The 22,445-nt window shown below is 51.9% G+C and overlaps 1 protein-coding gene across 6 annotated transcripts in view; it reads left to right on the forward strand.

The window, feature by feature from the left end:
* Positions 1 to 231: 231 nt before the first annotated feature.
* Dgkz (diacylglycerol kinase zeta) overlaps positions 232 to 22,445 on the forward strand; it is a 41,402-nt gene continuing 19,188 nt past the window's right edge. For 2 of the 6 annotated variants that reach the window (XM_057780090.1, XM_057780091.1), the window contains exon 1: positions 232 to 996. In XM_057780090.1, the coding sequence (XP_057636073.1) occupies positions 785 to 996 (212 nt within the window). In that variant the 5' untranslated portion in view covers positions 232 to 784. Of the gene's footprint in view, positions 997 to 10,689; positions 10,866 to 12,494; positions 12,924 to 16,211; positions 16,339 to 22,445 lie in introns of those variants that run through there. The other 4 variants (XM_057780095.1, XM_057780094.1, XM_057780096.1 and 1 more) reach the window with 3 other exon arrangements.

Consider the following 22,445-nt stretch of genomic DNA (forward strand, 5'->3'; position numbering starts at 1 on the left):
TGGAGATGGTGTTCCCACATTTGCAAGATGTACCTATAGATTGATGTAAGCCGTATGTTTCCTGTACCCCTTCCTCAAATCCAACCTGAACCCTAAACTCCCACAGCGCAGACAGGGTTAAAGCTGCTTCGTGTCACCGCCCCTGTCCGCCCCCCCCCCCCCCCAACCTGCCTACAGCAGCAACGAATGCCAAGGCCGGAAAACGCGGGACAGAAGGAGCGGTATGCATCACTGCGGCTGAGTGACAGGTGGAGCGATGATTGGCAGGTGGTACCAGTGCCAGGGAAGGGGCGCAGAGGTGGGCCAGGGCAGCATCCCGCACTCTGGTCTCGAGACCCCAGCGAGGTTGGTGGCCTCGGCCCGCTGAAATGGGCTCGCTTTCCCGGGGTCCAGGACCGGTCAAGCAGCGCTAGGCGACGCCCTCCCCTCGGACCCCAGGTACACTTTGGTGCAGGCGGCGGCAGCTACAAGGCTCCGGCTGGGCTCGTCCTAGGGGTCCGGTCGTCCGGGGTTCGCCCCGGCAGCACCCCACGCAGCATCGCGACCCTTCCAAGGACACAATCTCCCCAGGGCTCAGGAACATCTCCGCCGGCCTTTCTCAGGCACTGAGTCCTGCAGCTCCGGGACCCTGTCGTCTGGGCTCAGCGTTGCGACGGACGTGCAAGATCCGGCTCCTCTTTGCCTTGCTCCCTGCCTGGCGCCCCCATCAGGGGAGCGCTCAAGACTCTGAACTTTGGTGGGATTCCCGCCAGGCCTCAGGAGCACGGACGCGGTCCGCCAAAGGATGGCCGAGGGGCCAGGGGGAGGAGGACCGCGCGGGGACAGGGCCGCCGGCGGCCGTGTTATGGAGGAGGAGGTGGTGAGGCGGCGCTGCCGGCGCGGTGAGGAGGCCGAGGTCTTTCAACCCTGGCCCGAGGGTACCCGAAGTGTGGCTGCCGGAACCCCGGTGGAAGAGCGATTTCGCCAGATGCACCTTCGAAAGCAGGTGTCTTACAGGTAAGGAGGATGGGGACTGAGGGAACACTGCGCGCGGACCACCCGTCACTGCTCTATCAGCATTCACGACGCGCCCACCTGCCGCTTGCCTGGTCCTGCGGTAGGTAGGGGCTGGGATTCAGAAAAGCAATAAGAATGCCTTCCCCTCCTGGGCTGTGAAATGTGAAAGCTCTGTTCATTCGGCATCTATTTGTTGAGTGACAGCTGTGTGCCTAGTGCTGTGTCTCTGAAAGCCCACAGACATGTGGTCCTTACAGTCCTCTGCGTGCTGGCCTTTCTTCCAGGAGAATCAGGCACAGCAGCCTCCTCCTCTGTGCCCTCCTGTGGCTGCCCCTGTGCTAAGCACAAGCTGGTGTGCAGGAAGTGCCTCCTGCCACAACAGCTGGAAACCTACTGCCCAGAAATGGAGAAGAGCATCCCACCAAGCCCCTCGAACACAGTACACCTGCACTAGCGTCTGCAGTAGCAGAACCCACCCCACTGTCCATCCAGCCTCTTAATTACGCTATCAACGGCCCACTTCTTTGATCCTGCCACCTCTGTTCAAAGGGTCCCCTGGCAGAAACAGCTGGAGGCCGTTCTAATGACCTGGGGTGAGATGTCTGTGAGAGAGAGCGCTGCTCTTCACAACAAGGGGCCCAGGTGGAAGGGAGGGATGGGCAGTCTTCGGTTTCCACTTCCCCACCAAGCCCTTGGCACAGAGTGGCATTCTTTGGAAGGCCCATTAGAGATATCCCAATGTCCATCTGCATCCCTTAAAGCCATTAACCTGATGGGAGAAGACAAGTCTACTGGCTAGCAAGGGGCTTGGGCATGTCTGACAGTGAGTGCCCTGGTTCTCTTCAAACCTTCTGGGAAGAAAGAGCATAAAATTGGTTCAGCCCCGAGAGCTATGAAGCCATTAGGCCTAGATCCATCACTTGAGGAAGGGTGGAGAGGAAACGTAACCACCATCCTTCAGTGGGATGGATGCTCAGAGAAAATGGAAATGGGTTAGATTCCCAAGGGCCCTACCTTCACTCTGAGAAGCGTGAGCATGCTTGGCTCCATTACCAAGGTCTTCCAGAGCCCTGCTAAGAAGAAAGTATCTGCTGGGGCTTCTGGCTGAGATAGAGGAGTTCCTGAAAATTCCCCTGGGGGAAGAACAGAGTGTGTGGAACCCTGGAAGAAATATTGATTTGGGAGTCGGGAGATCTGGTCGAAGACATCCATGCTTAACTATCTCAGCTCTGTACAAAAAGCACCGCCCAGGATTTTCTCTAGATGCAAGCCAGGGAAATATAGCATCCCCACTAGAAAGGAGGCCAGGGTCAGGTAGCTTGGAGAATAGTAAACAGGGAGCATCCTTAAAGGGTTGACATAGAAGATGCTGGGTGTGCGTGAACACACAAAGGGGGTGGCGAGGCAGCTGTAAGGACCAAAACTCCCCCATGTAGACACTCTTCCACAGCCCAGCATGGAGGTCCCTGGCCATCAAGGATGCATAGAACTAAGTTAGGTCTCTTATTCTGAGGCTCGTACCCGGGCAGGACAGATCATTACATGCTGAGATCAGCCAGGGGTCTAATCTTAGCACTAGAGCTGAGCCAGACATTAAGGCAAGGACGGCCCCTAGGTAGAGGTCTGGAAGGAGGAAGCAGCTTGGGGGCCCTTTAAGCCTTCAGAGGAGACAAAGAGGAGGCAGAGGCAGCAGAGGAACAGCCATGTGGGAAGTCTTGAGAGGCCAGCTGACGCTCTCAGGAGCTCAGGCCCACCGTGGCCCTTTTCACGTTCTCTGCCTGCAACAGTTCCATAAAACTCTGGCTCACAGCTAAACCTCCAGTCCTGCTGTGAGGAGTTGCTAAGAAAAGCAGTTGAAAACCCTTCACGGACAGAAAAGGCTTTCAGGCAGAAATGCGGGGGCATAGAAATATGAGGGCAAGAGACGGGGTGCAAGCGGAAGCAGGACAGAGGCCTGGCTGCTTCTGACGCAAGAGAGGACCACAGAGGCTTTCAGCAGGACTTTAGAGGCTTCTAGGGAGGAGGGGCCTGCTGAGAAGTAGCCTCAGAGTTGCCACAGGCTGGAAAACAGAGCCCATTAAAATGCGGTAGGCTCTTGCTTGGGTTAAAAGTGACCTGGTTTTCAACAAATCCCCATCAATAGGAGCAGGCCGAAATGTAGAGCCTCACATCTCCCATCCACATCTGGACAGGGGAGAAGGTATCCCCAACACCGCTTAGGGTTGGGCTTGAGAGACTTGGAGCGGTGGCTCCAGCTGAGGAAGCAGAAAGGTGTGAGGGATGCTGCGTTTGTTGTTTGTGGGCCACCTCTAGTGCTATGCCCAGTAGTTACCAAACCAAATCACCTGATATATCTTTTTAAATGATTTTTTTTTAATTATTTTTTTTTAAATTGATGTGCACATGTGTGAACCTACACTCCAGTTGTGTAGAGGATCCTACAGAGGCCAGAAAAGGGGTCAGATGCCCTGGAACCCGATTTACAGGTTGTTGTGAGCCACCACATGTGTATTGGGAACCAAGCCTGGCTCCTGTGTAAGGCTCTTAACTGCTGAACCATTTCTCCAGTCTCCTAAAGAATATCTTTAAGGCTGAAGTTGTAGCTCAATGACAGAGTGCTTGCTGAGTATGTGTGAGAACCTAGGTTCAATTCTGGTAAGACATCAGGAAAAAATAAAACAATAGAATGGAGCCGGGTGGTGGTGGCGCACACCTTTAATCCCAGCACTCGAGAGGCAGAGGCAGGCGGATCTCTGGGAGTTCAAGGCCAGCCTTGTCTACAGAACAAGTACCAGGACAGGTTCCAAAGCTACAGAGAAACCCTGTCTCAAACAAATAAGCAAACAAATAAAATAAAAATAAAGAATGGTTTCTTTTTCTTTTATTGATATTATTGAGCTCTACATTTTTCTCTGCTCCCCTCCCTGCCTCTCCTCTTCCCTCTTCAATCCTCCCCCAAAGTCCCCATGCTCCCAATTTACTCAGGAGAGCTTGTCTTTTTATACTTTCTACTTCCCATGTAAATTATATTTATTTAAGTATCTCTTAGCATTCGTGTTGTTGTCTAAGTTCTCTGAGATTGTGATTTGTAGGCTGGCTTTCTTTGCATTATGTTTAAAAACCACCTATGAGTGAATACATGTGATAATTGTCTATCTATGTCTGGGTTACCTCACTCAAAATAATGTTTTCTAGCTCCATCCATTTTCCTGCAAAATTCAAGCTATCCTTATTTTTTTCTGCTGTGTAGTATTCCATTGCATAAATGTACCACATTTTCCTTATCCATTCTTCGGTCAAGGGGCATTTAGGTTGTTTCCAGGTTCTGGCTATGACAAACAAAGCTGCTATGAACATAGTTGAGCACATGTCCTTGTGACACAATTGAGCATTCTTTGGATATATACCCAAAAGTGGTATTACTGGGTCTTGAGGAATGTTGTTTCCCAATTTTCTGAGAAATAACCACACTGACATCCAAAGGGGCTATGCCAGCTTGCATTCCCACCAGCAATGCAGGAGTGTTCCCTTTTCCCCACAATCTCTCCAGCATAAGTTGCCATGAGTGTTTTGGATCTTGGCCATTCTTACAGGTGTAAGATGGAATCTCAGAGTTGTTTTGATTTGCATTTCTCTGATGACTAAGGATGTTGAACATTTCCTAAAGTATCTTTCAACCATTTTAGATTCCTCTGTTGAGAGTTCTCTGTTTAGGTCTGTACTCCGTTTTTTGTTCTTTTGTTTGTTTGTTTTATTGGATTATGTGATCTTTTGGTGTCCAATTTCTTGAGTTCTTTGTATATTTTGGAGATCAGAGTCTGATCTGGGGTTAGTGAAGATCTTTTCCCAAAAGAATGGTTTCTTAAACCCTACCCTTGGACATCTTCCCCTAGGTCAAATGGGGTTAGAGTCTCAGTCTGTAAACCTCTCTTGTAATTCTGATAGTTCAGCCAGTTTGAAAACCACTGGCCTCACCTATGGAGAAGTCAAAGAGAAAGATATGGCTAAGAGAGTGAAGCAGAGATGATTGCAGGCAGGAGGTGTTCCTGTATATGCTGCCATGGTCCTGGACTTCTGGCCCTGCTCAGTCTTTTTCCTCAACAGAAGCCGGATCTTGTACAAGGCCAGACAGTAAATATTTTAGGCTTTGCAAGTCCTGAGTTCCCTGTCATGGCTACTCAGCCCTGACAGTGGCGCAAAGGCAGCGTAGACAATGTGTGACTGAGTGAGCGTGCCTGGTTTCCTCTAAAGCTTTGCTTATAGACCCTGAACTTTACACCTTATATCGTCTCGCTATCACAAAATCCTATTCTTTGGTTTCTTCCTGTTTCAAGAAATGGAAAAACCATTCGTAGCTCTGAAGGACCCTATACGATCAGGCACTGGGCCAGATGAGGCCCAGGAGCTATGGGCTGTTACCCCTGATCCAGGAGATGGGACCCTGCAAGCCATATGGCAACACTCTGATGCATCCATTTACCTGAGCACAGAGACATAGGTGTGGCTCCTGCATTCCAAGAGAGATCTGCACACTGGCTTAGGGGCTGAGAGACCCGGTGGAAGCCAGCTCTGACCTTTCTGGGTTGTGACTCTTTCACCTCTAACCCTGTTTCCTCATATGGAAAAATGGGAACAATGATACCCACTTTATAGTGTGGGTGAAGGATGATGACACAGACCACGGGCATACAGTTCCCGACTCTAGGTGAAGTAGTAAAAAACGCCAGCTAGATCTTCCCTAGGGCTGGCCGGGTTAGGGTTGTCCAGGAAGGGTGGTGGAAGCAGACTCCGAACAATCCTGAAGGTGGGAACTGAGGATAGCAAAGCCAGCCGTCGCTAAGAGCAGGAAAGAGCACGTCCCAGTGCCCATTACTCCCTTATCCCTCCACCCTCCCAGGGCACTAGTGGGCCAGCTGGCAGGGAGGGTGCCCCCTGTGACGAGCACGCAGCCTCGGGGACACAGCTCCTCGAGGGAGGGGCACCCGATCCTACTCTCCCTGCTGCTATTTACCAGAAGCTAAAAATAGCCTAGAGTGACAGGGAGATGGGGCCGATTTGTAATTTAAATAGCAACAGGATAAAGCAAGAAGCTTGCTAGAGATCACATTCTGTCCCGAATTAAAAATGCAAAAACCGGGGGCAGAGAGCTGAGCTGGAGCAGGGGGAGGGAGGGGGACCGCTGGCAGAGGAAACCGGAAGCCGGGGGTCCGTCCATTTTCCTTCCTTTGTCAGAGCCCAGGCCCTGACAGGAACTCCTTCCTCCAGTTGGGGGTTTGCGCAGAAGAGGGAGTGAAAGGCCAGGGCCCGCGGAGTCGAGAGGCAGGAATAGACTCATTCTAAGGCCTTTGAGCAGCAGTTAGCTCTCCTGAAGAGGGTTTCATCAGACTTCGTTTTGGCATAAAGACTTTGGGATGTGTCCCCAGCAGCTCAAACGCCACATAGCATAAGCCGTTTGGGTATGTCCAAGGTGGCTAAGAGGTCGCTGCGGATTTGAGGAGGTTCCCAGGGGTGCTGCGAAGAAGTGAGGGCACCAGAAAGTCTCTAGTTTTTGTCTGAGTTGGTACATTTTCACAACGGGACATTCAGAAGAGCTTTAAGGGCCAGGGCCCAAGGACAAGAGTCAATGCAGGCTGGGAAACCTCTCTAGTGGCATGGAAGTTTGGGGAAAGACTGGGAATAGATTCCAGGCTTTCAGGCTACAGATGATTGGGGAATGGGGTGCACAGCAGGCTTGGAGTTCCCTCAAGATCACTGACTCAATCTATGAAGCTTCAGAGAAGTCAAGCAATTTCTTAAGACCACACAGCGGGAAACTTAACTGATCTGTTTCATTCCAAAGCCCCCAACCTTGTGGACTTTCCAGGGCCGCCTTTCATTTTTTCTTTGGACTCCGTACTGAATGCTGGTATCTGGGAGGGGTAGTGAGGGGAGTGGGTACTGAAGGTTTTCTCTTCATTCCAAGTTTGTGACTCTACCAGGTTATAGGAGGATCATCATGTATCTGCCTGTCCTGCTCTAGGGGTTTGTATAATCCAAATTGGGGACAAAAGGGAGTTGTGTCTAGAGGCAGATCCTGCTGAACCTAAGAGAGAACCTTCCAAACTCCCCTCTGACCTTCAGTGTGGGGACTGGGGACAGAGTCAAAGAGTGACTTCCAAGTGATGATGGTCTGAAGAACTACCTTTTTCTGCTAAGCTGCACGTGCTGGGGCTGTCTCCCTTGCCCCCTGCCCTGTTCATAGCTTTCAGGAAGCCACCCAGGAGGAGCTTCTGGTGGAGCCTCTGTCACCTGCAGCACTGGGGTACATAATTTTGAAGCTGTCATGGGCTGCAGACTAAGACCTTGTCACCCAGTACAGAGCTGAGGGTATAGTTTAGTGTGGTAGAACATTAGCATGCAAGAGGTTCAATCCCCGTCCCTGAAACTGCAAAAATAAATACATAAATATAAAATAAAATAGAAAGGAATCATCAAGTCCAACTTAAGGCTAATGGGTAGTGCAGAGTCCCACAGCAAGGGCTGGATGTGAGCTAAGTGACTCTGTCCTGGGTTCTTTCCACTTCCTCAGGGCTGTTGCTTGGGTCGGGGTATGAAGGATGAACTCCAGTTGACAAAATGGCAAGGACCACCATGCCAGCAAGACAAGCATCCAGCAGCATAGCCAGAATGAAATTCAGGGGTTAGGTCCACAACTGAGAAAGCATGAAAAAAGAAGGAAATTTTGTTTACTGAGCCTCTACTACAAAAAGCATCGCTTCCATGATGTGAGCTGAAAGAACACCGCCACAGGGAAAGCCTGGGCCAGGAGGCAAGAAAGCAAGAGCAATCGGGACACAAAGAGCCCGAAGGTCAGACCAAGGAGGCAGGTTTTGAGGGCAGAGGATGTCCAGGTCGTGGGTTGGGTATTTGATGGCCTGGTACATTTCTTTTCCCCAGCTCCTACTTGCTTATCCAGGCCAGAGAAAGTAGAACGCCTCATCCTCAGGGGCTTCAGCAAAGCCCAGAATAATTTCCTTACCCAGATTCCTCTTCCTGTGTGTACCTGGGTGGATTCTGAGGGGTCCCCAGCTCCCCAGTGCTGGCACATGGCCTATGAACTAACAAGAGCATCTTCCCCAGCCCTGTGCACCTGTCCCTCCCAGCCTTGTCCTCTCCACTCAACCAGAGTGGCCCTGGCTGAACAGTCATAGTTACCCTGCATCTCAAAGCCTGACTTCCCCTCCAGGAGCTCCATTTCCTGCCTCTGCTGTCCAGATGGAAAACAAGCCCAGCCCCATTTCCTCTGTTTAACTGCTGCAGCTTCTTGCAGAATGCCTGGGAGGAAGGCTGGGCCCTGCCACAGCCTCCTGTTAGAATAGATCTTGGCCTGGCGGGTAAAGTCTCCGATAGACCTCACCACAAAGAGTCCATCTTGAAGGACTCAGAGGTGAGATGTTCGTGTTCAAGGGACAGCGATTGGAAAACCAGGTGCAGAGCCTGACACGCATTCAGACCTTAGGAAGGCAGTAAGATCCCATAGACCTGGGGTTAGAGTCTTTGTTTGGCTTGTTTTTTTTGTTTGTTTGTTTGTTTGTTTGTTTTTCAGTTTTTTGAGGCAAGGTTTCTCTGTGTAGTTCTGGCTGTCTTGGAACTCACTCTGTAGACCAGGTTGGCCTCAAACTCAGAGATCCACCTGCCTTTGCCTCCCAAGTGCTGGGATTAAAGATGTGCACCACTGCCACTGGCCAGATTATTTTTTGTCTGTGGGTTTGTTTGTTTTGTTTTTACTTGGTTTTTTGTTTTGTTTTGTTTTTTGAGGGATTTAGATTGGCAGGTTTGTGTCTCTGTTTTCCCATGTAAAAGGAGGAGAACAGGTCTGACAAGATGGTTCAGAGGGTGAAGATGCTCTAAGCCTAATGCTATGAGTTTGACTTTCAGGACCTACGTGCTGGAAGGAGAGACCGACTCTCACAAACAGTCCTCTGCCCTCCATTCGTGTGGCACAAGTACACACATGCATATATACAAACACACATAAATAAATGTAATTTGTGTGTGTTTTGTTGTTGGTGGTGGGTTTTTTGTTTGTTTGATTGATTGATTTGAGACAGGGTTTCTCTGTGTAACAGCCCTGACTGTCTCGGAACTCACTCTGTAGACCAGACTGGCCTCAAACTCACAGAGATCCGCTTGCCTCTGCCTCCCCAATGCTGGGATTGATGGCATGCCACCACTGACCAGCGTTGTTTTTAAGATCAGGCTATGTGGCTCTGGCTGGTGTGGAACTTGCTGTATAGAGAAGGCTTCCCAAGTGATAAAACTAAAGGCATGCACCACCATGCCTAGTTTCTTTTATTTTTTTTAATTAAAAAAGAGGAAAATAACAAGCTATACCTCATAGGGTCATTAAAGAGTTCAATGTGATGATTATATATTAGTAAGATTTATTCGAGGTGTCCACTCACCAGGTGAGTTACTGAAAGCGGCTCTGTTCTAGTCACAGGAGCACGGGGCACAGAACTGCACGGAGGTCGGGTAGATGTCAGCGGACTCTGCAGCATGCATGCTTTGTGGGACTGACACTCTTTCTGTCTCCAGGAATTCACAGTCACACGCACAGCTAAGGAACTAGTTATAAAGCAGCATGGTTAACGAATGCTCGAGAAAGGCCCAGTTTCCCCCCTCGGCAACCTGAAGGATAGAAGAGTAAGAAGAATAAGCCTTGGCCCTTTTTATGTTCTCTGCTCTCTCTATCCACAATGCTGTTCTCCAGATGGTCACATGGTCCACTCTCTTGATTCATTTAGGTCTACTCTCAAATGTCACCTCCTTACCCAGTCCCCCTGATTATCACTCTCTTCCCCCTTCATTTTGCCTCCCCTCCCTCCCGCTCTTTAATAGTACATCTCATTGTCTGACATGCATGGATTGCTTGTTTCCTGACTGTCTTCCCCTACTGGGCTCTAAGTTCCATGAAGGTAGAACTTGCTTCTTAGATCCCTGCTCTAATACACCATCCCATGGATACAATGAACCAATAAATACTTTCTAAATAGTCTATAAATCCTTTCGCCCCTTATTTAATCCACTTACAGCCCAATGAGTCCAAATTATAGTCCGTTCTACAGATGAGAAAACAGGTTTCCCAAAACTCTCCGAAAAACATGTTCACGGGTTGTTTATAGTCTTGTTTCCAAGTAAAGTGACATTAGGAGATTTATGACCTGGTCCAGGTCCCACTGCCCTTTTCAACACAACGGCTCTGTGTGCCTAGCTCTGAAGGATGGTATGGCGCAAACAAGATGCTAAGAAAGCTGGATACAGACAGGCTTGGTACCCTGGAGCCAGTGTGCCTCGGGGAATGTTATGAAGTGAGAGACGCTATTGCGACCAAGAGATGAAATTCAGAGAAGTTATTTGGAAAGGAAAGGCATACTGGAGCTGGGGTGCAGATTCCAGTCCAGGCAGGTCTAGTGTCTGCCTGGCAGCTTTTGACTCTTGCTTGGGGTTCTCTCTTGACTGCTAGGCTGGGCTTGTCCCCACCTGCCCCCTGAACTCCATGCAGCTCTGTGCCCTGCCAGTCTTCTGCCCCAGTCAGCGGAAGGCGCCACAAGCCCTGTGGTCCTCGGCTTGAGCCTCCAGCCGGCCTCTTGCAGCACCCCCCCACCCCCCCAGTCAGGAAGTGCGGAAAGAGGAAGAGAGTCGCTGGGCAGGATGAGCGCACTGGGGGCTGGCCACAGCGCCGGGGGAGGCTGCGATGTGGCTGCAGCTCTGGGCCCCGCGAAGGTGCTGGGGACGAAAGAAGCCGAACTGCCCAGGGCACTGAGGCAGATGTGGCGCTCCCGCTCCTGGGATGTGCCACAGATCCCTGCTGAGGTTCCCCAGACACAGTAGGTACAAGGGTGGCCTGGGATGGGCACAGAGACCTCCATCTCTCTATGCACTTTCTAACTGGTGTGGAAGAATGGCAGAGGTGGGCTCACCCGTCCATTTTCCAGTAGTTCCTCGGAGGCACAAACGAAAGAGGTTTGAGGACAAAGCTGATGTTTCTAGGCTTTGGGGTAACATGGTACAGGGCTTCACTTCAGGATAGGAGTTGTGAGGAGAGAATCCCTCACAACTATGTGGTGTGCTGCTGGGTTTTCCCAGTCCAATGCAAGGCCTGTGTAAACTCCACGGGATCTTCAGCTGCCTCCAGCTTTTCCCATAGAGCTAGTTGATAACCACCCGAAGACTTCCTCAAAGAAAATATATGTGCCCCAGGAAGCCAGGTCAGGCTGTCTTCCATCCTAATCCCCATTGCTGGCTGGAGATCTGGAGTCCGGCTTCTCCAGATCTACTGGAAACTGTATCAGAGAGGGTTCTGGGCCTCTGGGTGTTGGCTGTTGCTCAAAATCACGGGCTTGTTTGGGGGTCGCAGCCCCCTTGCTTTGGCTGTTTGTGGAAGGCTCAGCCTGGAAAACAGGCTGTCAGAGCCCCAGAAGAGAGGGTAAAAGTGAAGGCGACAGGATGTGGCTTTCTAGAAGGGATGGCACACTGAAACAGTAGGCATCAGGGTGGCATGATTTGGGGAGGAGGTGGACCAAGGCTTCCAGGCCTCCCATAGCTCTGCAGCATCTAGAGACCACCTGAGCTGTGGATCCCCAAACATGTGTGATGGGGTGTCTCCTGGTGACTTCTGGTTCCAATCGGTCTCATTTCTGGAGGAGAATGTGTGTCAAAACTTAAGGATATTTCTGGATCTGTGTGTGTATGAGGGAAAGTTGAGGTCCTGTAATCGTTGCCCTCAGAGATATCCGTGTGTAGGAGATATTTTGTTCTATATGGGTGTTTATGGGAAGTAACGTGTAGGTTGTGACTGTTATCCTTATGTGTGCTGAAGTACATAGGCCATCCCTGTGGTATAAGAGCTCAAGGGAATGTTGGACGTTGTGCTGGGGAAAATTCCATACATTAGGAATGGGTAAGGGACGGAAGCCATTGTGAGCAGCTGTGGAGGATGACTTTGTCTGAGGAACACTGAGGTTCTTTGTGAGTGTGTGAAGGTCACTGAATGACTTTGGTGTCTTGAATGTGAGAGGAATGTGTGAGTCCAGTAATGACTGAGGGTGATTAAATGTGAGGGGCGTGGCTGCTGTGTGCAGGGAGAGCCTTGTGTGACTTTTGTTGGTGGGTGTTCTTTCGGAGAGCCAAGGGGGTAAGAGTGGAGGGCGCCACGAGTGGCTGAGTGGGTGCGAGAGAGCAATATATAACTTGTGGGTGCGGGAGGAGAGGTGGTGACAGCCGCCCTCGAGTGTGTATACTTTGGTCATGTAGGCTGCTTGATGGAGGAGGACTGAGGGGAGCGGGAGGAGATCAGACATCTGGGAACAGCTTGAGCGGCTCGCAGGAAGTCGGTCCCCTGCCGGCGGGCGGGTCGCCGAGCCGGGGGTGGGTGGTACCTCCGTAAGTCCCGCCCCCAGGCCGCCTCGACCGGCTGAGGCCGGCAGAGGGCGCCGTAGGGCGAGCGCGGCTGTGCGGCCGAGGGGGCGTGCTCGGCGCGGGCGGGCAGGCAGAGGCCCGGCCAGCTATGCGGGGTCCTGCGGCCGCGGCTGTCGGCACTTCCTGGAGCGGAGGCCGCTTCCCCGGCACCTGGGAGCGGGGCGCGGGGACGCGCAGCACTGGGCGGGCGGAGCGCGCGCTCGCCATGAGCTCGGCGGGCGGTGCGGAGCGGGCGTGCTGAGCCCCGGCCGCCGGCCCGGCATGGGCGTCTCCCGCGGGTCCACCGCCGGCCGGGGCTAGGGCCGGATGGAGCCGCGGGACCCCAGCCCCGAGGCCCGGAGCAGCGACTCGGAGTCGGCCTCTGCCTCGTCTAGCGACTCCGAGCGCGACGCGGGTCCCGAGCCGGACAAGGCGCCGCGGCGCCTGACCAAGCGGCGCTTCCCGGGGCTGCGGCTCTTTGGGCACAGGTGAGCGGGGTGACGGCGTGGGTGTCCGGGCGCCCGGCACAGGCGGTCCGGGTGGTGCGCGAGCTGGCACCGGCTGTGTCGTGCGCTTCGTCCTTAGTGCCGTGGTAGGGTCAGCTCCTAACCCTCCCGCAGGGAGAGTCTCCCCAACTCCTTGACACCAGCGGTCAGGAACCCTACGACTGGCCACCACTCCTTTTTGCCAGTCTTCCTGAGCCTTTTTACCAGCGTGGTGGGGGCGATCACACCCCCCTTCGTGTTCTCTGGAACCTGTCTGCCAGCTACCACTGTTTGGCATCTGCTGATTGTGGTCACTGTGATTTGCCAGAGCACATGGCTGTCTCCAGGTCACTGATTAAATTACACCCATGTTTTAAACTTCTTGGAACAATGGGTGTCTAGCGTTTTGTTCTACTTTCCTCGTAAATAGCAGGAAGATACCCCTTCTCCCTCAGCTAGGCAGTCATCCTCTTCCCGCACCTTCTTCTAGTTACTGCTTTGGAAAGGGACGGAGTGGGCTATAGTTTTGAATCAGGGTTGGCTGTTGAGGCTTCATCTTGCCCCCTTCCAAAGCACTCCAAATATCACCATATTGTACCTGAGACAGAGCTTTGACAACGTCTGTGGTGGAGAGACTGAGTGCGGGCATTTCATGGCATGTGTGCTCATATGTGCCTACCTGCAAAGCCCTGGTAGAAGTGACCACCGAGGAGTATCCTACCTAGCTCTCAGATTGATTTCTTTCTGACCTCGGATTTCTTTGGTGGCTCAAGAGTTTGCAGCCAATCAGCTAAGGACCCTAGAGCCTTAGCTGATTGGACTCTGACCTCTTGGACTCTGCCCAGGGCCTCCCTCTTACTTTTTGTGACTGTTTAAGGCTTTGCTGTATTTGGCCCCTTCTGAGCTTTGCCTGGGCCCTTTCTAGGGTAGATTTACCTACTAATAACCTGTGTGGTTTTCCTCTGCTGTGTGGGTGGTGTGCCTGTGGTGCTTGATCTATGCCCTCTGCCTGGCTTACCCTAGCCAGGGCCCTGCTCTTTGCACCTGCAGTGTGTTGCTGAGCGTACACCACAAGAGATCTGGATCCTTGCACTGGCAGATGGAGCTTGGTAGATTTCTGTGAAGCCACGCAGGCTCAGTATCACATCAGACAGGGCAGGCAGTGAAGCTTCCAATACTTCTGTTTCGTCACCCACAGCCCTGCAAGATCAGAGAAGCTGACACCCAGCTCTGCAGGATGTAGCCTCCAGTGTTCACAGGGTCTTGGGGGGAGGGGCTCCCCTGAAAGCTTCCTGTTGCTGCCCATGGGGCACCAAGTGTTGAGTGCTTCTGACCTGTGGCTGTGCCCGTTTTGAAGAGCACAGGCTTGTGGATGCAGGCATGAGCTTTGGGCACATTCGGCAGGAAGAACAAGCAGAATGATGAGTTCCTTTATATAATCTCTAAAATAAGCAGGATAGGTTCTATTTTTCCATTTTTATAGATGAAATAAACACAGTATCAGAAAGGAGCCATTTGTTCAGAGTCACACAGCACATAAGAGGCCGAGACAGCATTTGAACTCAGGTTGGTCCGATTCCAAAATCCACATCCCTTTCTCTGTACCAGGATCCCAAATACAACATCACAGAGGCCCAGGGGAGCTTTAAGAAAGTCGGATTCTTAGATTTTACCATTGGTGTATCTGGCTCTTCAGCTCCAGAAGTGAGCCTGGGCATTTCTCTAGAGCGCACAACTGGAGAAGTACAGGATTACACCACCCTGGGATGGGAAGTGATTTCCTAGGATGCTTATTGAGAAGAAAATCAGAACACTTCTAGAAACATAGATGCAGTGGCCTGAGCTCTGGAGCCCTGCACCAGGGCAGTGGTGCTCTTAAAAAATGAAGAGACTGGGAGATACTGCTGGGGAAAGGGTCCCCTGGCACACCAGGGAGGCTAGTCTCCGTTCCCTGGGGGGATCCTGCTGGGGAAAGGGGTCCTCTGGCAGACCAGGAAGGCTAGCCTCCGTTCCCTTCATCTGATGCCAGGTGACAGTGGGAATTGATGTTTGGATTAGTGCCTCTGCTTTGGGTTCCGTCTTTCTAATGTATACTGCTGTCTTCAGTGCCCAAGATGGAACCATTCTTCCCATCTTTTCCCAGGCTCCATGCTTATTTATAACCCAGCTCTTGTTTCTCCTTGGACATTCAACTTTGTGTTTTACCCCGCTGCTTTCATCACCCCACTTACACCTTACGCCTTGGGGCTGAGGGGCCTCCTAAGTGAATGGCCAGAAGACAGGTCCACAGCGACAACCAGCGGAGTGGGGACTGCTCAAGCCATGTTGGGCGCTGTATTTGGACCTTGGCTCACTTAGCAGTGTCTGCTGTGGGCTTGGCGGGGGTGGGGGTGGGGCACATGTGTGTCACTTGTGGTCAAGTCAGAAAGAACAGTATCTGTGCTGTCTTCCTTCAATCCTACCCCTGCCCTATACAGTTGGCATCACTGGGTTGGGATCTGGGGAGCACTTTGCCACCTACCTCTTCTTAGTCCGGTGAGACACAGAGCTGGTCTATAACTTCCTCAGCATACAGAGTCTCCTCACCTCTGTGTCTGTCCCACTCTACTGCTTCATGCTGGAGCCCTCGGCGCCCCCTGGAGGAGGGAAGGGTCTGCTGTGACCCCGGGTCATCTGGTTCTCCTCTGCCCTGCCTGGAGCTGGTGGAATCTTTACACTCAGGCTCTCTGAACCTAAAGGTTGGTCAGTCTCCAGTGGGAGGACGGTTTCCCAGAACCAGTCCAGGATCTAAGGAGAGGGACCGACTCGTCCTCTGGCCTTTTGCCAGCAGCTTGGTCCTAGGCAGGTCACTCAGTTTGTGGATTAGCTGGTTTTGCACCCCAGGGGCATCAGAAAGTGCCTGGCATCACTCACATGTCGACAGAAGGAGCTTTGGCCATCCAACCCCCTGGGAGCCGGAGCGTCTGTTCTGCCATTCCTGCCCTTCATTAGTCTCAAAGTCATCAGCTCCCAGAGGGCAGGAGACACACCTGTGGAGCAAGTTTGACACAATAGGTCTCATTTAGAGGCCGGGCCACCTGGGGCCTATGAGCACAGTCCTGAAGAGGAGGCTGGCAGAGTTGCCTGCTATGCGGCATGAGCAGAAAGAGCCCGTTTGGGGTGGTTTTGCAATGAATGGGGAGGGACACGTTGAGGGATGCCGCTCTTTCAGAGGCGAGAACCCCTATCCATGGCGCCAGGATGTCTGGGGGCAAAAGGAACCTCTCTGAGTGAATCAATTGTTTTGCTCAGGCTATTGCTGGGAACAGCCCAGGTGGCTGTAGAAGCCTTGGATTCTTGCCAGTTTGGAGAAGAAGGGACCTCAGTGCCTCAGCTGGGTGCACCCTGCTCTCTGCTCCTCACACAGCCGTGTGCCCAGGTATGGAGCTGGCTCCTGTTGGGAAATGAAGGATCAATTCTCCTGGTCTCTGTCTACTGCCGCATGGACCAGTTTCTGACTTGCAGGTCAGGGGAGGGAATGGGCAGTTCCTGTCATTTTGTCACCATGGAAAGGTCAAACTCCAGCGTGTGGACTGACCAGGATTTGTACTTATTACAAGAAAATATGAGAGAAGGTACCCTTCCAGTCAAGGGCAGAGAGAGGACTCTGATCCCTGGCAAAGAAAGCCTAGGCTTGGGACCTGGGGCTGGGCATGAGAGCAGCAGGCCTGCCCCATCTTCTGGGGAGCCTTTCCAGACTTCTCCATGTTCCCCCAGAGGTTGGCTAGCTTTGAGACTTGGGCTGAGCTGGTCCCTTCATCTGCCATAGTGGGCCAGAGGACTTCAAGGTCCTTGAGCGACCCAGGAAGCTGCCCTACAATATCACTGTGGCGGCAGCAGGGGACCAGGACTACCGTGGGGAAGGGCAGCGCCAGAAAGTTCCCTTCTGCCAGGCCGTTGGCACCTGCTGTGTGTGGACCCAGACACCTTCACTTGGTGAGCTACCTGAAGACTCCAGCTGCCGAGGGAAACCGGGAATAAGGGGTGTGTGTTTTCATGTCACTTGGCTCCACCCTTCCAGGTCCCTGGAAGGCTGAGGCCCAGAGAAACAACCTTGACTCAGCTAACGTCTCACAGCCAGCCAGGGTCATGTGTATTTGTGCCTTAACTGTTTCCGAGGTCCTCACCTGGCACTCCCAACCTGACCCTTTCACAGGGCTTGACTAAGACCATAGGAAAACACAAATATTTACATCTAATTTATCACAGTAGCAGAATTATAGTCAGGAAGTGTCAATAAAAATAATTGTATAGTTGGGGGTCCCACCATATGGCGAACTATATTAAAGGGTCGCAGCATTGGGAAGGTGAACCCCGCCCTAGGTTCTCAGCTCCCCTCCTTCCTGGAGCCATTCCTGGTACATTGTCTCAGCCTCTACCTCTGTTTCACGTGAGGGCCCTGGGTGTCCTTAGAGTGCCAACGTCGTCTCAGCCCAGGCGGGAAAGTCTAGGCCAGAACATGGACCACTAAGGCCCGTGAGAGCGGTGTGTACACCTAGAACTGTGCCGGGAGGGAGGGTGGACGAGGGAACTGAAGAGAGCCCTCGTGCTGTCCCTCTCTGCTCGCTGTGTCCAGGTGAGTGATACCCAGACCATCTTTCTTCTGGCCATTAACTATAGGCTTATAGCCCTCCAATGGCATAGAATCATCACTATAGTGGCCTGGGTGGTTTTTCTTGTTTTTTGTTTGTTTGTTTGTTTTGTTTTGTTTTTTGAGACAGGGTTTCTCTGTAGTTTTGGAGCCTGTCCTACAACTAGCTCTTGTAGACCAGGCTGGCCTCTAACTCACAGAGATCCACCTGCCTCTGCCTCCCGAGTGCTGGGATTAAAGGCGTGTGGTGCCACCACCTGGCTTTTTGCTTCCATTTTATAGATGAAAAAGACCAAGGCTAAGAAAGCTCTTGAAGTCCACCCTGGACCTCAGCCCAAAAGCCTTGGCATGGTACCTGACTGCCGTGCTTACTAACCCTTCGTGTCTCTCCATCCTTCCTTGCAGAGCCTCAGGAGGCCTTAGGTACTCCGTGGGTTTAGTGAGAGGTTGTACCCACAAGGCGTTGCCATGATGGATGAGATCCTCAGGGTCCGTTCAGCAGGAGCAGGCCAGCTGTGAAGATATTAAGTGGGCAGCCTGCGCCCAGAAAAAAACCCATCAGGGTGCTTGATGGCTGGACCTGGAGAAGAGGGGTCCATCTGTGACCTTTTATTAGGTGCCAGGGGAAGAATATTCAGAGGTTGGGTTCAGAGGACCCTGTAAGCCTGGGGTCCGTGAGCAGCCTGAGGAAGAGAGTGAACCCCACTTGTACCCAGAACTCTCTCCCTCTATTTGCAGAGATCTCCTCCTCCTCCCTTCTGGCAGAGTGCCAGTTCAAAGCTCCCACAGAAAGGCCTCTCCCCTGCCAGGGCTGAACACCATCATAGCACAAGCCAAAATAGCTGTCTGGGAGCCCGGGCTGCACCACCCACGCCCCAGCATCTTGCGGGTTAACAGCTTGCCTGTCTCTCCGCCCCCCCTTCCCTAGCTTGCTGACATTTTACAGAGAGCCGGGGGTGGTTGTGAAAGGGGCAAGTTGGTTCCTGCTCCCTAGCCCACACAGACAACCCACTGATACAACCTGCCGCTGCCCACCTAGCTCTGGAAGGCATCCTGTAGGAGAGCCCTGCTGGCTGACCTGCTGGGAAAATAAAGCTGAGGTCTGCCTGTTAGGCCTCAGTATGAGTGACACATTGTTGAACCCAGACGGGGAGACCCAAGACAACACTGGGCAGCTGGCCACCCTCTCAGCCTTCTTTAGTTCCAGTGGGGTTGGGGAGTGAAAATGGGGGTTGAGACAAGGTCTCATACTCTGTAGCCCAGACCTGTCTTAGAACCCACGGCAATTCTGCTGTAGCCTCTTAAGTGTTGAGATTAGAGGCGTGAGCTGCCATGCCCAGCTCTTCTGGAAATCTTTTAAAGAGACTAAGACTCCTGTGAGCCACTGCTAGGGTCTGTAGACAGGTCCTGTGTTTGCACGCTTTACGGAGCTCAGCCTCTCTCAGACCCTGTCTGCTTTTCCCTTTGATTTGAATGGTGTGCCTTAGTTGGGCATAGTGGTACTTGAACGTCATTTTAGCACTTTGAAGGCTGGGCCAGGAGGATACTGAGTTTGAGGTCAGCCTGGGCTCCATAATGAGTTCTGGGCTATATAGCCAGACCATGTTGCAAAAAAAGGATAATATTGGGGGGGGGGGTATTTTGTTTTGTTGGTTTGATTTGTTTTTTGAATCAGAGTCTTGAACCTCCGCCCTTAGCCTCCCAAATGCCTAGGTATGAGCTGAACATTTTCATCTTTCACCATTGCTGGTCACCAGAGACTCCTGTGCGTGGCTCCCTGAATATCCTCCACACCAGTGTTCTGTCCCTGGCCCACGTGTCTTGACTTAGATAGATGTTACCAAATTGTCTTGTCAAGCATTTACCCTAATTTTTGGGCCTCTGGAGGTATTTCCTTTCTTGAAGCACTCATTAAACTGAGGAAATATTTACCATGAACTTTCTCTTTCTAGCCCATAGCAGTCTGCAGAACCCTTGGAGCCCCAGTTATCAGATGGGGAGACTGAGGCTCAGGCAGGTGAAGCACCTTTGCCTGGCGTTGTAGAGCTGGTCAGAGACAGAACTCTAAACATTTGCAAGTACGCGGTGGCTGGCCACCTTTGTTCTGGCAGAGTTCTTGCTTTAGCAGTAGGAAAAGTCCTTGGTAGCATGCATGGCGGCCTGGGGACAGGTGGGGTTCTGGGAGCTGAGAGCTATTCTAAGGAAGTCTTTAACGTGATAGCGGAGGTTTCTTTCTAGGCTAGGAGCCATCACCCACTCCATGTTCCCTGGACAGCGGGACTGGAACCCACAGTCACAAGGTGACAGTGGTCAGTGAGGTTGGGGGGAGGAGAAGGGACAGTGTTGGATATTTTTCGGACTGGGCTAGAGGATTCAGAGGTTGTGAGAGGTTAAATTTTGAGTTTAAGTAGTGGGTTCATCTCCTCCTAGCAGGTGAAGAATTGGAATTTGCTTCAGATACTTGAGAAGGAAATGGACCCAGACACAGGTGCCACAAAGGAGTCCCGTTGGGAGACCTGGAAGAAGACACATTAGCATTCCCGTAAGGGGTCAGTCTCAGGGCTGCTACTGAGTCAACTCAGTGCTAGCAGCAAGGCCTTAGGAGCTGGCCAGCCAGCCGGAAGCCTCTGCTGAGGAGGGACCATTCACTAGCTATCTCTTCTCTCTTCAGGCCATGCTCAACACTTGGGGGTGTGATTGCTAGTGACACAAGGTCTCGTGGGGGACGCAGCCTAGCAGGTCAGTACTGTTAGCCCAAAATAACCAGGAGAGGGTCTGAGTGCAAGAGCAGTTCATCCCACTCTTCCAGGGAAGAGTGTCCGAGGGGAAGTTTTCTGGCAGAGCCAGTGTCTGAGCCAGCTCTGGTGGGAGGGAGGGCTGGAGAGATGGCTCAGAGTTAAGAGTACTGGCTGCTCTTTCAGAGGACCTCAGTTCAATTCCCGGCAACCACATGGCGGCTCACAGCCATCTGTAATGAGATCTGGCGCCCTCTATTGGTGTACAAGCATACAGACAGACAGGACACTATATATAATAAATAAATAAAGATTTATTTTAAAAAATTGAGAAAGAAAACAGAGTTTGAGGTTGGTAAGGAGAGGGGCCTGGTCTCCATTAGAGAGACTCCATTTTAAAGGGGTCAAGCATAGAAGTGATGTGTGCCAGAAGCAGCCAGAAGCGGGAGATAAGGGCTTGCCAGTGGGTTTTCATTGACGCTCTGCCACTTGTCAGCTGTAGGCCTTGGGCTAGCCACTGCCCTGCACTGTGCCTCGCTCCCTCATCTGTAATGTGAGGATAGACGGGGGGGATCCATAGTACCAACTATTAATTCAGTCAGCATTAATAGGATAAGATTTGCTTAACCTGTATGGTGATGATTGCCTGTGATTCCCAGCACTTGGGAGGTAGAGTTAGGAGGATCCGAAGTTCAGGGCCATCCCGTGCTACACGAGACACTGTCTCAAATAAGAAAATAGATCATCAGTGGTCAAGTGAAGTATATATTTGTTAAACATATAAAAGTAGGAAAATGGGCTAGAGAGATGGCACAGAGGTTAAAGGTGCTTGCTGCTAAGCTGATTAGCTGAGCTCATCCCCAGAACTCATGGTAGGAGAGCCAACTTCCGAGAGTTGTTCTCTCGCCTTTACTTGTGTGTTACGGTGTGATGACATATATGTACCCACCCACATTCACGTGAAGACTTGTGTGTGCTCACACACACATACACACACACACATACACACAAAATTAATGTTAAAATTTTTTTTCAAAGGAACATAGGAGGGAAGGCTGTTGGCTGCCAGGCCCAGGTTCTTGTCAGTTGTCAGTGGGGAGCAGTCATGCAGAAGTGAGTGCTCCCAGATGACTCTGGGGACAGCAGGGGACTGAAGAGGAAACTCTACTTCTCAGACTGTAACGTGTTCCCTGAACATGAAGGAATAAGCTAGGGACATTTCATCAAGGAATTCATTTAGGGTCCTGGCCTGGCCCCCAAGCATCTGGGCATCCCCTCCTCCCCCAATGTCTATGGAGTAAGCAATGGCTTCCCAACCCGGAAAGGGGCCTCTAGGTGTCACTTACCAGATCTCATGAAGAGGAGATGTAGCTGGCCACCAAAACAAAGGCTGTTGCCATCCTCTTGTGCCCAAACAAAGAGAAGTGGCCTGGGCCTGTGGCCAGCCCTTGGTGGGATACCCAGGAGGAAGCGCTTCCAATCCCTGAAAGCTCTGATCCCCCACCCCCCACACACAGAATTCCCTATTCCTTCCTCCTGAGCTGACCCACAGTAAACATAGCTCCTTGCCAGCCCTGTGCTGGACAGACCACACCCAGATAAACTGACTAGGCCCCACCCCCAGGAGCTGGTTGCCTGATGGAAGAATAAGGCATGGGGACCTAAGAAAAAAGGGTCATCCAGGGTTTCTGCAGCTAAAGAGCCAGATGAGTGGTCAGCTGGAGTGGGATGGCACAAGTGAGCAGGGGAAGGGAGGTGTGCCAGGTGTAGGGACATGGCACTGGAGGTTGGCTCCGTTTGTCACACCTAGGGAGTTAGTGCCATGGTGGCTGTAAGGATCCACCCTGAATCAGAGGTTCTCTAAGTGTGGCACCGCAGACTGCGGACAAAGCAGTTTCCTAGGAATCCTTTCTGAGTGGCCCTGGTGTGTTCCTGTTCTCTGCGCTGCTGTCTCAGCCACTGAAGCCTGCTCTAGGTACTAATGCTTCTTTAGAAAACAGTAGAGAGTCCAGCCTAAGCACAGCTCGGTAGGGGGCTTCGAGGGCAGTCTGGGCTGTGTGAGACTGTTAGAGAAGAGAGGACGGAAATTAGTGATTTGCAATGCTAGATGCTGTAATCACAACATTGAGGAGTCTGAAACCAGAGAATGGTGTTTAAGAC

The sequence above is a fragment of the Chionomys nivalis genome, chromosome 9 (genome assembly GCF_950005125.1).
Source record: "Chionomys nivalis chromosome 9, mChiNiv1.1, whole genome shotgun sequence".
Taxonomy (NCBI): Eukaryota; Metazoa; Chordata; class Mammalia; order Rodentia; family Cricetidae; genus Chionomys; species Chionomys nivalis.